Source organism: Mustela lutreola, chromosome 10 (genome assembly GCF_030435805.1).
Source record: "Mustela lutreola isolate mMusLut2 chromosome 10, mMusLut2.pri, whole genome shotgun sequence".
Lineage (NCBI taxonomy): Eukaryota > Metazoa > Chordata > Mammalia > Carnivora > Mustelidae > Mustela > Mustela lutreola.
In genome coordinates this window covers 41,105,211-41,120,516 of record NC_081299.1, presented here as the reverse complement: position 1 = coordinate 41,120,516, position 15,306 = coordinate 41,105,211, and the positions used below count along the sequence as shown (strand labels likewise).

General features: G+C 36.0%; 1 protein-coding gene across 5 annotated transcripts in view; it reads right to left on the bottom strand.

The window, feature by feature from the left end:
- The window catches only part of OSBPL9 (oxysterol binding protein like 9), a 165,181-nt gene that overhangs the window by 63,832 nt on the left and 86,043 nt on the right, over positions 1-15,306 (bottom strand). For all 5 annotated transcript variants that reach the window (XM_059136137.1, XM_059136140.1, XM_059136136.1 and 2 more), the window contains exon 4: positions 8,883-8,959. In XM_059136137.1, the coding sequence (XP_058992120.1) occupies positions 8,883-8,959 (77 nt within the window). The remainder of the gene's footprint in view (positions 1-8,882; positions 8,960-15,306) is intronic.

Here is a 15,306-nt window from a genome sequence, read left to right as displayed (position 1 = left end):
AGTAAAATTTTAGCAGACCCAATTATCATTAGTTTTTATTAATAGGCTTAAGTGTTAAGATTAGGGGTGATGGCCAATAGCTAAACTATGGAAAGAACCTAGATGTCCATCAACAGATGAGTGGATAAAGAAGATGGGGGGTGTATACATACACACACATATATATAACATATACATACACATACATACATACATGCATGCATACATACTCAATGGAATAATCTGCAGCCATCAAAAAACCCCAAATCTTGCTATTAGCAATGATGTGGATGGAACTAGAGGGGATTATGCTAAGCAAAATAAATAAATCAGAAAAAGAGGGCAAGGAGTCGTGGGGGGCAGGGAGGGAAAAAATGAAACAGGATGGGACCAGGGAGGGAGACAAACCATAAGAGACTCTTAATCTCAGGAAACAAACTGAGGGTTGCCTGGGGTTGGAGGGGAGGGATAGGGTGGCTGGGGTTATAAACATTGAGGAGGGTATGTACTATGGTGTGTGCTGTGACTTGTATAAGACTGATGATTCACAGACCTGTACCCCTGAAGCAAATAATACTTTGTGTTGTAAAAAAAAAAAAAAAAAAAAAAGATTAGGGGTGATGACAATAAGAGTATATTATTTATGATGGCCTCTTAATACAACTGAGTCTTCCTCAACTGCATATATAAAACTCTAGGTTCTAGTTACCCATTTAAAGAGGTCATAGCTGGGACGCCTGGGTGGCTCAGTTGGTTAAGCAGCTGCCTTCGGCTCAGGTCATGATCCCAGCGTCCTGGGTTGGAGTCCCACATTGGGCTCCTTGCTCAGCAGGGAGCCTGCTTCTCCTTCTGCCTCTGCCTGCCATTCTGTCTGCCTGTGCTTGCTCTCTCACCCCCCTCTCTGATAAATAAATAAAATCTTAAATAAAATAAAGAGGTCACAGCTAAAGTGCAAAGTTTACCTTTTCACAGTTTCATGCAGAGGTAACTGTTATAGACATATAGTTCTCGTTTTCCTAATCCTTGTATAATGTTAGTATGCATAAAGATGTAGCATTTATTTTTTATTTTTTAAAGATTTTACTTATTTATTTGACACGGAGAGAGAGATCACAAATAGGTGGAGAGGCAGGCAGAGAGAGAGAAGGAAGCAGGCTCCCCAACTGAGCAGAGAGGGGAGCTCGATTCCAGGTCCCTGGGATCATGACCTGAGCCGAAGGCAGAGGCTTTAACCCACTGAGCCACCCAAGCACCCTAAGATGTAGCATTTAACATGAAAAGTAACTGCACACTATGAGGCAACTTTACCCAATTTATCCCAAGAAATTATAGGACTTTTAAGCAAATTTGGCAACTTGAGCAGTAATTTACTTCAGAAGAAAGTTAAGGGACCAATGTCTTAAACCCATATATAACAACTGATTTCCAATGTATGTATCAAAAAGAAAATCTTCAATACTTCTCTTTGGACTACATAACTAAGGCTATTACATGATTAAATTATATTAGTGCTTGTTTCTGCTTTTGTTCAAGATAAAGAAGAATACAGTAGGATGACTAAGAAGTACAAAAACAACCTGAGAAAAATAAAAATATTAAGATTCAGGGTGAGGTGGTCTTTCAACTGGCAAAAGTCAAGCAAAAAATAGGCCACAAATAAAAATATTAAGATTCAGGGTGAGGTGGTCTTTCAACTGGCAAAAGTCAAGCAAAAAATAGGCCACATTTACCTACAGCTATTAAGATGAAAAACTTTTTTAACCAAATAGAATTAATGCATTACTTTCAAAAATATTATTTCTGCTAAAGAGCCCAGTAATGTTTACCTATAAATCACATTTTGCTCTGGTGTCACCTCACAGAGACAACAAATACTTTTGGTAGCACAAAAAAGGCAGTAATTAAGAGGAAAAATCCATAGTCTCCTTATGAATTTGCTTTGTAACTCTGGCCAAATGACTGGAATGGATAACATTAAAAGACAACTCTTGGAAGGAGGATATGTAGCTCTACTATTTTGTCTGATCAGTACCTGGAAGTCTCAAAACTAAAGTTAGCCAATAAATTTCCACATAGACACTCAGGCCATATGGAATAAAAATACCACTTGTCCTATGGTAGAAGCAGTCCTTATCATCTCATGATGAAGGTGACCATGTTCCAAAAGTTTGTTTTATTTGCAGTTCTCAATGCATTATCAAATTGAAGAATTATTTTATTCAAGGTTAGAACAAACACCCTCTATAAACCTCATAATGGCTATGATAGTGTACTGCCTTGTTCACCAATATATCGGTAATATCTCCTCAACACTGGGATTGATATGCATTAGGTGATTAGGTCTCTTGAGTAGAATGAAATGTCAGGTACTGTAGTATGAAATCAGCAGTATAAACAAAAAGGCTGAAAACAGCTAGTCTAGCAAGCAGAACAGAGAAAGCAGAGAGACAGAACGCTGTTGTTTTAATGCATGAGCCTTTTAGTACCATTTAATTTTTAAACTTATACTAGGTACTATTGCCCCACTTTTCACACACAAAATCCAGCACCTGTCACTTAACTTTCTCCTGAAACGATTTGCAGGTTTTATTAAAAACACATGAGTTAAAAACAGCAAAAACAGCACAAGTTGCCAATTTTGGTGGAAGTACATAGCTCCTTGCCATAAGATGGGTGAGATGGCTTTGTATTACATAATTACTCTTCATTTTAAAATGCTCCCACTTTTATGCCCTCTAACTTTACAAGAGGAAGTTAACAAATGAGAACTGTGTTTATCTCTAAAGAAAGGATGTAGGAAACACTACTGTTTTTATTTTATGTACTTCCGCATAGTTTAAAATTTTTTAGAAGCATGACTTATATCATTATCACGATTTTTTTAAACTCCAATCCTCATTTTTTTTCAATCTTTCCTCTTTCGATCCTTATGATCTTTATTTTCTACTTTATACTAGGACTGAGCTCTGCAGCTATAAAACTGGACTTTTTGTTCTTAGTTTCCCAAGAGCTCAAGATAGATGGGCCACCACTAGAACAAAAGAACTGAATAAAAAAATGAATCCTAGAATCCTAAATTCCAACTTAGGAGCCAGAAATTCACCTGCCCTCAGTAATACCAAAGACAATGGTAACAACCCTTAGGGAATTTTCCTTTGTTAAAGGAAACCCAAGTAAATGGCTACTTCTCTATGCCATTTTACCTGTGGAAAAAGTGAAGTATCTATACTGCAATCATTTTCTTGGGATAACAAAGCATTTCAAGGGAGAAAAACAAAATACATTTATTTTTCTACACGACACAAAATCTTGAGGTGGCAGGAGAAAACAACGGTATTAAACAGATCTTTATATATTGAAAAATTGAAATGTATGCTCAAAACACTAATCTTCAGGGAAGTGGCTTAACAAATCATACCTTAAATACTAAATTTGTGTTTGTCTAGTAACAGAAATTTGGGAGGTACATAATTAACTGAAGGATCCAATTTTGGGGAAAAAAAAAAAAAGGACTTCAAAATGGCTCTATTATTTTTTTTAGCTTCAATAATGATTTGCCACCTGAATTCTATCACATTTCCTTTATGAATGGTGATGTTTTACTCATAGATTCAGGGGCATTTCTGGTGAGGTTTCTACCAGCCCTCTCTATTTCCCTCATCCATATTCTTACACAAGGTATCATGTTCCCTCTCTCTAGGGGCTTAAGACCAAAGCCAATGGACAAAGGGCAAAAATCATAAAATTACAAGACAGTAGCAATGAAATTCCAATTTGATAGCCACCTAAGATGCAGTCTACAGTGGCCTACATAATAAACTTATATAGATGAGAACAATTATAGTCCAATTTCTTGGCCCAAAACAACTACTAGAGAAGCCATTTGGTATAAAAATTTTTTGAGTATCAACTAAGTTACAGCATAAAACCAAAAAGTATAAAGGTCTACACTACTCAATTCGTATACATCCACATGAAGGTTTTTAAACTGGGATCTAAAAAAATATCTAGCACAATCATCTATGTTTTCATTTTGATAACCTATAGAAATCTGTGTAACCGCACACTGAGTCATCTCAGTAACAACCTTAAATCCAAGTGGTACCAAATTATTTCATTGTCCATTTTTGTTTATGATCAAGTTGGCACCAAGTACAAGTACCCTGTTACAGAAGAGCCTTGACCATGAAAATTACGTAAGTGCGAACTGAAGGTCAAACAACCTCATAGGATGTGATATACAACTGAAGGTTTCCCAGTAGTCAGAACAAAGAAAAATGGCAAGATGACAGTCATAATCCACAGTAGTGTACTCATATCAAACTTAAAAAGAATCTATACCCTAACAGTCTGTACCATTTTCACATTGTAAGTGGTGACCGTTTTTATAAGGCAATATCATTTATCACAGTAAATAAATGTCAATTTAGATTTTATTGCTTTGTGTTTCATTTGCATTTTACTTGCAATTTTCTTTTGGATGTAAATTTAGTTCTGCATGATTTTAAATCTAAGAAGTTTATACCTAGCTTTGTTTGCCCACATTGAATAACATTGTATATATAATACTTGAAACACTGGAATTCTGAGCTTCCAAGAATTTTCTTCTAAAACAGGCCCAAGTTTACTGAAGGTTATACAACTCTTTATACATCTGTATGATATCCAGGCAAGCTGCTATGTTTCACTATACTTTGTATTATATAGGATGATACTGCAAAACCTACACAATGTAGCATCCTATCTTCTTCCAGTGATAAATTCCTTTGCTTGGCAATCTCTCAGCATTTAGTTCATACTAAAGCTTAGTAGGGCAAATAAAGAATCTGAAAGGTTTGCCTCCATTAATCAGTATCATCAAATATCCACTGAAGCCTTCTTACAGGCTAAGAGGAAGGTAAGATAAGAAGCTCAAAAGCACCTCTACAAGTAGTGTCCTATTTAGTTGGGTGTAAATGCATGAAAAGATAACACAAGCTAATATACAAGTTTAGACTGACTACTGGAAAATCGAGTTCCATAGGAGTTGAAAGGAGAGAAGATTTTTTAGTTGTCTTCTCCCATTCTCAGACTATCCTAATTGCATTTTTAAGATACCCATAGAAGGGGTGCCTGGGTAGCTCAGTCGATTAAGCATCTGACTCCTAGTTTCAGCCCAGGTCATGATCTCGTAAGTCCTGGGATCAAGCCATACATCAGGTTCTACGCTTAGCGTGGAGTCTGCTTTAAAGATTCTCTCCCTCTGCCCTCTTCCAATGTGTGTGTGCATGCTCTCTCTCAAAAAAATAAATCTTAAGATACCGACAGAAGAGTGAGAACAGGAAAAGAAAAGAGGAAAGATGGTAGGAAAGGGAAAAGGTACAAGACATGCTCTAGATGGATTTACTGTCAATCAGAATGGAAGGAAGAATGGAACAAATATTTATGACTACCTTCACCATACAATGTGTAATGTGTAATGTGCTAGTAATATTATAACATCTTAACACATCTTAACACAACTACTTACCTTTAAAGATCAGCTAAGGTTTAAAAGAGGTTTAAAAGAAATTAAGTACTTATTCCACATTAATATACATCCAATAAGATGGCATAGTCAGGACCCAAAGACTGGGCAGCCTGGCTCTAAAGATTTTCTATTATAATATACTGGTTCTTAAACCATATTCAGAAGGTTAGTCAGGGCCTGTTGAGCTTGGCATAGGTGCAATGGAAAAAATACTATAAAAAAAATGTTTATAATCTCAAGTGGGCAATGAGTTATATAATAATGTATTATTGTAAGATAATGCATGTAAAGTCCATGCAGTTTGTGGCACATAAGAAGTGCTCAAGTATTAGTTGCTACTGTTATTATTATATACCAGACTGCCATATGGGCTACACAGAAGGGGAAATTACAGCAGAGGTTACAGAGGTAAGAGACTGCTTTTGATTACAGTGGTAAGAAAGAGATAAAATGAAGAGGTAATATGTGCACTGGGTCTTGAATGACTGGAATTAATCACACAGAGGCAAATTTGAGGACTTGGGATGGTAAGGATATGAGAGAGAGTAGCATGAGTAGAAGCATGGAACAAGAAACATGTAGAACAGGAGGTGAAAAAGGTAGGTTGGCATCAAATCAAAGAGAGCCTGAAATCCCCTAATAAGTTTTACTTCATCCTACAGGCAAATGTAAATCATTAAAGGTTTTTCACTGTTAAAAATGCCCAGAGGTCATTTATTCAAGGTACTCTTTTATTAAGATAAAGAGAATAAATTCAGGAAATATTACAAGGGCACCAGAGAGTTAGCAAGATGCAACTTATATGACAAAGTGAACATCAGAGGAGTGTAAGTGATCCTACTAAACACACACACACACACACACACACACACAGTTTGACAGTTTAGAAATTACACCCAAAAGGATTCTCAACTTTCAAACTTCATGGCTCAGAGAATAAAACCGTCATTAACAGAAAAAGAAAAATGAGAGAAAGAGATGGGTTTGAGGAGACATGATAGGTTCAGTTTTAGCCATGCTGAGGTTGAGTTCCTGGGAGCCATCTAACTGGCAAAATCCACAAGGGAAGAGTATGGACTAAAGCTAAATATGAAAAGATGTATATGTAAAGAAGGGGAGGTGTGGAGGGAAAGAAGAGTCACCTCCACAGAAATTTTGGCCAAATCCATGAAAATGGTTGAGGGCTACTGGAGGGAGAGGGACTAAGGTCATAGTCTCAAAGGAAACATCATGCAGTCACAGTATGGGTGTTGTATTAACTCTGGGAAAGAGTAAGAATGTTTTTCTTTGAAATATGCAAAGCATAAAAAATAAGTATAGGTAAAAATCACTAAGAACTACTGAAGTGAGACTTTTTTTTTTTTTCCCGAAGATTTTGTTTATTTATTTGACAGAGAGAGATCACAAGTAGGCAGAGCAGCAGGCAGAGAGGCTCCCTGCTCAGCAGGAAGCCCAATGTAGGGCTCTATCCCAGGACCCTGGGACCATGACCTGAGCCAAAGGCAGAGGCTTAACCCACTGAGCCACGCAGGTGCCCCAAGACCTTTTTCTATAAAGAAGGGAGCAGGCCATATTAGATACTGAAAACTAATTAAAAAAATATTCCACTGTGGGGATTTAATAAAAACCCAGGAGTCGATAAGACTATTAAATAGTTACAGAAATCCAATTAAAGTTAGACAAAATTTAAATTGTTATACATACAGCCACTTAATATTATGACCTCTAACAGTACTAGAAACAGAGAAACCAGACAATGGGGGGGCCCTGGGGAATGGAGACCAGAATGGCACACAGTACCGAATCATAAATTTGCTGAAATGATGCCACATTTATTTATTAAGTGGACTAAATTTAGAAAATATGAACTTGCTTTTAAAAAGCATAGCTCAAAGAGTAACTTACAGATCTCCCAGTTCTACTCCATATTAATTTCTTATAGTCTCTTAATAACCACATCCTTGAATAATGTTTTTTAAACTTCTATTTGAATACTCTCAAGAGATGGGAGTTCACAGTCTTGCAGGACCTGGGATGCCCTACACCACCTTAACCACCTTGTCTAATCAAGTCAATTCCTGGTACAGGACAAAAATAAGTAGAGAAAAAGAGTTATAAAATGTCACTTTTGGGGTGCCTGGGTGGCTCAGTGGGTTAAGCCGCTGCCTTCGGCTCAGGTCATGATCTCAGGGTCCTGGGATCGAGTCCCACATCAGGCTCTCTGCTCAGCAGGGAGCCTGCTTCCTCCTCTCTCTCTCTGCCTGCCTCTCTGCCTACTTGTGATCTCTCTCTGTCAAATAAATAAATAAAATCTATGAAAAAAAATATTAAAAAAAAAAATGTCACTTTTGTATAATTCAATCACTCAAAATAATTAAAACAACATCCTCCAATTCCACAATATAAGCTCTTACATTGAAGAATAAACATGGAAAACTATCCTCAGTATGACAGAGTAGACATTTGTTGTTTTTGTCACCCAGCATCTTCTTTTTCCCTATTCTGACTTTGCTTGGTGGGGACCATCTTCTATCCTAACAGCAAAGTGTTAAAGCACATAACATCCCAGCTACTGTAGTGAACATATGACTGTGAAACTGTGATTGGTCAGGATTAGGAAAATGACTGAAGTTTAGGTAATCAGCACTAATCCTATGAGGCCTACGGTGGTCCAGGAAGAAAAAGAGCCTCCTGTGGACTGGAGCACCTAAAGCATTCTCCTAATAGCAGGTTATATATCTCAATAATGGGAGGCTGAAACAGCTGTTACCATCTTACTATACCACAAAGAGAACCCATCTAAAAATAAAGCCACCCCAGAAGGAAAGAAGCATGAAAACAGAAATGGTGAATCTGGGTCCTCAAGACACTGGTGAAGTGCCTACTTCAAACCACAACTCAGCCAGATTTACTTTTTACTTAAACCAGTTTGGGTTTTTTTCTCCCCCCTATTACTTTCATCCCAGAGATTCCTGCCTAACACATGGTAACTGCCAAATCCTGTAACAAGAAAAGGTAGTCAACCTCTTAGCATTTATCTATGCAAAATTTGGTTTTATCAATAACCAACTAAATTTAAAATACTAAATTTAAAATTGATACTAAATTTAAAAATGATCTTTTTAACATAGCATTTTAACGTAGCATTTTTTAACATAGCATTTCATATTCAATATTGCCTTGAACCGTCTTATTTTAAGATAAAAATCAGTATTTTACCCTATAGAAAGCACAAGAAAATGCTTTATAACTTTACTATATAACACTATGAAGGTAAGAATAAGCGATTCAGAAATAAGTTTTATTACATCATTATCACAGTTATTTTAAAAAACAAAAAACAAACCAAAAAAAAAACTAATGCACTACCCAGAAGCCATGTAAAGACTCTTACTTGAAGCTGAAGAGTATGTCGAAGAATTGTTTCTTCTAAGGCATGGATCCATTTCTCTCGCTCATCAGCATCACGAGCTGGAATAAAAGATTATAAAAATTGAAATGTTAATTTCTACAATATAGCTTCATGTTTGAAAATAAGTATTTTAAACCTCAATACTAACAGGAAAAGTTTTTAGTTGCACCATTTTCTGAACAGGTTCAACTTCCTATCCTTTCTAAACATGCAATCTACTTGCAGCAGTTTACAACCAAAGGAATAATTACGCTCAATAATAGCAAGCTCCTTTCTCATTGAGAACAACTAGAAAAGCTGGAATAATTATTAAAAATAACTCACTGGAGACAACAGAAAACAACAAGTAGTAAAGAATTAACAGGACAAAATCTAGAAGACAAACATCCAGAAGATAAGCCTCATATTTAAGGACACTTTTCTTCTGGAGGAATTGTAAATTCCAGGAGAGCACACTCATTAAAAAAAATTCGACAAAGTATTCTTCATGCACACATGGATAATGTCTGATGCAAGATGGCAGAAGCAGGAAAGAACAGAGCATCAAAAATAATAAGCACACAAAACCATAAGAAACCTAGGAATCAACCTAACCAAAGAGGTGAAAGACTAGTACTCTGAAAACTATAAAACACAGATCAAAGTAATTGAAAAGGAGACAAACGGAAAGACATTCCATGCTAATGGATTGGAATAACAAATATTGTTAAAATAAACAAAGCAATTTACATATTTATACATTTAATGCAATCCCTATCAGCATAAACAATAAACAATGAATTTTGGAGTACTGAAAAGAAATAAAATTAAATTTAAAAAGAAGAAAAATACCACAAACATTTTTCACAGAGTTAGAACAAACTATCCTAAAATCTGTATGTAACATAAAAGACCCCAAATAGCCAAACACATCTTGAAAAAAGTAAAGCAAAGTTGACATCACAATTCCAGACTTCTAGTTATATTACAAAGCTGTCGTGATCAAAACATATGGTACTGGCACAAAAACGGACACACAGATTAATGGGAATAGAAAGAAAACCTGGACATGAACCCACAACTATACAGTCAATTAATCTTTGACAAAGTGGTAAAGAATATTCAGTGGGAAAAGGACAGTCTCTTGAATAAATGGTGTTGGGAAAACTGGACAGGAGCACGCAGAAGACTGAAACTGGATCACTTTCTTACAGCATATACAAAAATAAAATCAAAATGGATTAAAGACCTAAATGTGAGACAGGAAACCATCAAAATCCTCAGGAGAACACTGGCAATAATCTCTTTCTGACTAAATATGTCTCCTGAAGAGAAACAGAAGGAAAAATAAACTTCATCAAAATAAAAGCTTCTGCACAGTGAAGGAAACAATGAACATAACTAAAAGGCAATCTATGAAATGGGAGAAGATACTTGCAAATGATGTATCTGATAAAGAGTTACTATCCAAAGTATATTAATATATAAAGAATTTATACAACTGAACACTGAAAAAACAAATAATCTAATTAAAAAGTGAGAAGACATGAACAGACATTTTTCCAAAGATGACATACAGATGGCCAACAAACACATGAAAAGATGCAACATCACTCATGACCAGGGAAATACCAATCACAATGAGGTATCTCCTAACACCTGTCAGAATAGCTAAAATTAACAACACAAGAAACAACAGATGTTGGAAAGGATGTGGAGAAAGGAGAAGCCTCCTACACTATTGGTGGAAATCTAAACTGGTACAGCTATTCCGGAAAACATTATGGCGGTTCCTCAAAAAGTTAAGAACAGAACTACCCTAGGACCCAGCAACTGCACTACTAGGTATTTTACTAGGTATTTACCCAAAGGACACAAAAATACTGATTCAAAGGGATACATGAACCTCAATGTTTATAGCAGCATTATCAACAACAGTCAAACTATGGGAAAAGCCCAAGTGTCCATCAACTAATGCACAGATAAAGAATATACACACACACACATACATACCAATGAGTTATCACTCAACCATAAAAAAGAATGAAATCTTGCCATTTGCAAGGACATGGATGGAGTAGAGTGTATTGCGCTAAGTGAAGTAAGTCAGTTAAATACAAATACCGTATGATTTCACTCATATGTGGAATTTAAGAAATAAACAAAGCATTGGGGAGAAAAAAGAGAGGCAAACCAAGAAACAGACTCTTAACCAGAGAGAACAAACTGATGGTTGCCAGATGGGAGGTGGGTGGGGGACAGGGGAAATAGGTGATAGGGATTAAGGAGTGTACTTGTGATGAGCAGTGGGTATTATATAGAAGTTCTGAATCACTAAAGTGTATACCTGAAACCAATATTATACTGTAATATTAACTACCTGGTATTTAAATAAAAACTTAAAATTTTTTTTAAAAAATGGTTTAGTATGTGGGGAAAACTAAATGAATACTAACTACATAAAATACACTCTTGTGATGTTGTAAATACATACATACACAATTAAATACAAAACAATTGCAAGTAGACTGGGAAAGAGAAAATGGAATTAAAGAATTCTAACGTTCTGCAATGTTCAGGAAGAAGATAAAACTACCAATTGACATTAAATTTTGGCAACTGAAGGATTTGTTACAATTTTTAGAGTAATCGCTAAAAGATTGTATTTAACTTACAACATAATAAATTTAAAAATTCAATAATGAAAAATAATCCAAAACTTGACAAGAAAGAAAGATAAAAGAAACAGAATATGCAAGACAAAAAGAAAATGTATGGTAAAATGATAAATTTTTAACCTTAAAATACCAACAATTAAATTAAGTGTAAATGAAGTATGTAAATGTTCCAATTAAAAAAAGAAAGGAGGGACACCTGGGTGGCTCAGTCAGTAAGCACCCAAATCTTAACTTTGGCTCAGGTCATGATCTCAGGGTGGAGAGATTGGGAACCCACACTGGGTTCCGCAGCCCTGGGCATGGAGCCTGCTTGGGATTTCTCTCTCTCTCCTCTGCTTCTGCCTCCTCTCCCCCTCAAATAAGTAAATCTTAAATTTAAAAAAAAAAAAAAAAAAGGGTTTAGGGACACCTGGGCAGTTCAGTTGGTTAAGCATCAGACTCTTGGTTTCAGCTCATGTCATGATCTCACAGTCCCAGGATCTAGATCTAACCCCACAACTAGCTCAACACTAGCTCAAGCACAAAGTCTGCTTGTCCCTCTCCCTCTGCTCCCACCCCCACTATTTAGCATGGGTGTATACTCTCTTTCTCTCTAATAAAATATTTTTTTTTAAAAGGGGGGGTGGGTTTAAACAAGATTTTATGATGCTGTCTAACGTTGTGAAAAGAAGGGCCATACGTACCCCAATGTTCATAGCAGCAATGGCCACAACTGCCAAACTGTGGAAAGAGCCAAGATGCCCTTTAACAGATGAATGGATAAAGACAATATGGAATGGAATATTACACAGCCATCACAACGGATGACTACCCAACTTTTGTATCAACATGGACAGGACTGGAGGAGAGATAATGCTGAGTGAAATAAGTCAAGTAGAGAAAGTCAATTATCATGTGGTTTCCCTTACTTGTGAAGCATAAGGAATAACATGGAGGACATTAGAAAGAGGAAAGGAAAAGTGAATTGGGGTAAATCAGAGGGAGAGATGAAGTATGAGAGACTGTGGACTCTGAGAAACAAACTGAGGGTCTGGGAAGGGAAGAGGGGTGGGGGGATGGGTGAATCTGGTGGTGGGTATTAAAGAGGGCACGTACTGCATGGAGCATTGGATGTGGTGCATAAACAAGGAATCTTGGAACCGTGAAAAAAATTAAAATTAAGATGTTAAAAAAAAGATTTTATGATGTTTACAAGAGACACTAAACATAAGGATGCAGAAATACTAAAAGTAGGAGTAGAGAAAAAGACAAACCATAAAAAAAGATCATAGAAAACACTAACTCCAAAAAGTTGCTATTATTAAAACTGCATAAAATAGACTTTACCAGATGAGAGGTTCACTTTGCAAATACAAGAGGTTCAAGTCATCAAGAAGATAAAATAAATGTAAATTTCTAAGTAACTAAAAACACGGATTTAAAAAGTTCTATATGGCAAAAGCATAGAAAATACAAGGAAAAATAGACAAAATACCATAATCACAGTGGCAGATTTTAATACATCTCATTCATTAAATAATTAGATGAAGTACACAAAAATTAGTAAGAATTTAGAAATTATGAACAATCTGATATAAAGTTGATCCAATGGACATACATAGAACACTACACACCACAAATATGAAACAGACACTGTTTTCAAGCACACACAGAACATTTCCAAAAACTGACCATATAATGAACCCTAAAACAAATCTCAACAAATTTCAAAGGATTGAAATCATACAAAACATATTCATAGTGAAAATATAAGCTAGAAATCAGTTACAAAGTATAAATTAGAAAATATTCAAATGTTTAGGGGAAAAACTACTACTAGATAATCCATTGTTCAAAGAAAAATATCTTATTAGAAATTAGAAAATGTTGAAAGATGCCTGGGTGGCTCAGTGAGTTAAGCATCTGGCTTCACCCAAGTCATGATCCCCGGGTCCTGGAAATGAGGCCTGCATGGGGCTCCCTGCTCAGTGGGGAGCCTACTTCTTTCTCTCTCTCCTTCTGCACCGTCTCCACACCCCACCCCTGTTAGTGCATCTCTCTCTCTCTTTCAAAAAAATAAGTAAAATCTTAAAAAGAAAAAAAAAAGAAAGAAAGAAAGAAGAAAAAAGAAAGAAATTTGAAAATGTTTAGAACTGCCTGAATGAAAATGGGACATACTGAAACTCGCTGGATGCAGTTATAGTACATAAAGGGAAATTTATAGCCTTAAATCTATGTATAGAAAAGCGAAAAGGCTGAAAACAACAGAAGATTAAATTAAAAATGAGTGGAAATGATAAAGAACATAAAATAATCAAATTGAGGACAGACGTAAAATAGAGTTAACCTGAAATAACTAATGAAACTGACAAATTACCTACATATTGTAGGTTGGTAGGTAGGTAGGAAGGTTGAGGAAGTGCTTGAAAAGAATGGGGGCATGTCAAAAGGAAACAGGAGTCAACCTGAAGGAGCTCCAATGGCCAACTCCTGAAGAATTTGAGCCATAGAATGGTAACACAGAGCTATAACCCACTGAATAAAATAAATCCAAGAATCTAATAATGATATAAGTAATTTATAATTAAGTAAATAAATGGCGAAAAAGGCACAGCTTTTCTTCAGAAGAATTACAATTCATTAGTACAGAAGGAATGAGAGAGATTTAAAAATCATCGTTAGACAAAAACCACAGCAGTAATTATCACAAGCAAGATCCACTGAAGACATATTGATAGCTAAAATCAGTGGGCAAAAGTTTGAGAAGAAACTAACTAGATATTAGCAAAGTCTGAAAGTGTTTTCCCCAAGATACTTATCAATTACAAAGAGAAAAACAGTAATTTTAGGATGGAGAAATCTGGCAGATACCACCTCAGTCCAGTGATTAAGGTTAACATCACCAGTAATACATTTATTGACATCATGTACCTCCCAATACAACCCACGGAGGAGGAAACAGCATCACTTATGTGGTATTCTTCCAAAAATATATAATCTCAATCTAATCATGAGAAAACATCAAATATGCCCAGATTGAGAGACATGCTACAAAATAATACTTATCACAAATGTCAAGGTCATCACTGTGCTTGGGTGACTCAGTTGGTTAAGTGGCTGTCTTTGGTTCAGGTGATGATCCCAGGGTTCTTGGATCAAGCCCCACATCCAGCTCCCTGCTCAGCAGAGAGCCTACTTCTCCCTCTCCCACCTCCTCTGCCTGTGTGCTCTCTCTATGCCAAATAAATAAGTAAATAAAATCTCTTAAAAAACAAAAATTAAAAAAAAAAAGTCAAGGTCATGAAAGACAAGAAAAGAGTAAGAAACTGCCATAACTAAATGCAATGTGGGAATCCTGAAACAGAAAAGGAACATTATAGGGAAAAATCTAATGAGCTCTCCGGTTTAGTTAGAAATATTATACCAAATTGAGTGAAAGATCCAGCTCAGGACATCAGAGCCTGAGCAGTATGTGGAGGGCCTAAAATACTCCCTGCCCTTATTGACAAGGGATATGTTCCAAGATGCCCAGGATGCCTGAAACTATGTATAGTACCAAACCCTATATAGCCAGTGTTTTTACCCATACATATGATAACATTTATTTATAAATTAGTAAGGGACTAACAACAATAACTACTAATAAAATAGAACAATTATAAGAATATACTATAATAAAAGCTGTATGACTGTGGTCTGTTCCTCACATACCTCTGTGCCCTAAAAATATCTTCATGTACTATACTCACCCTTTTTGTGATGATGGGAGA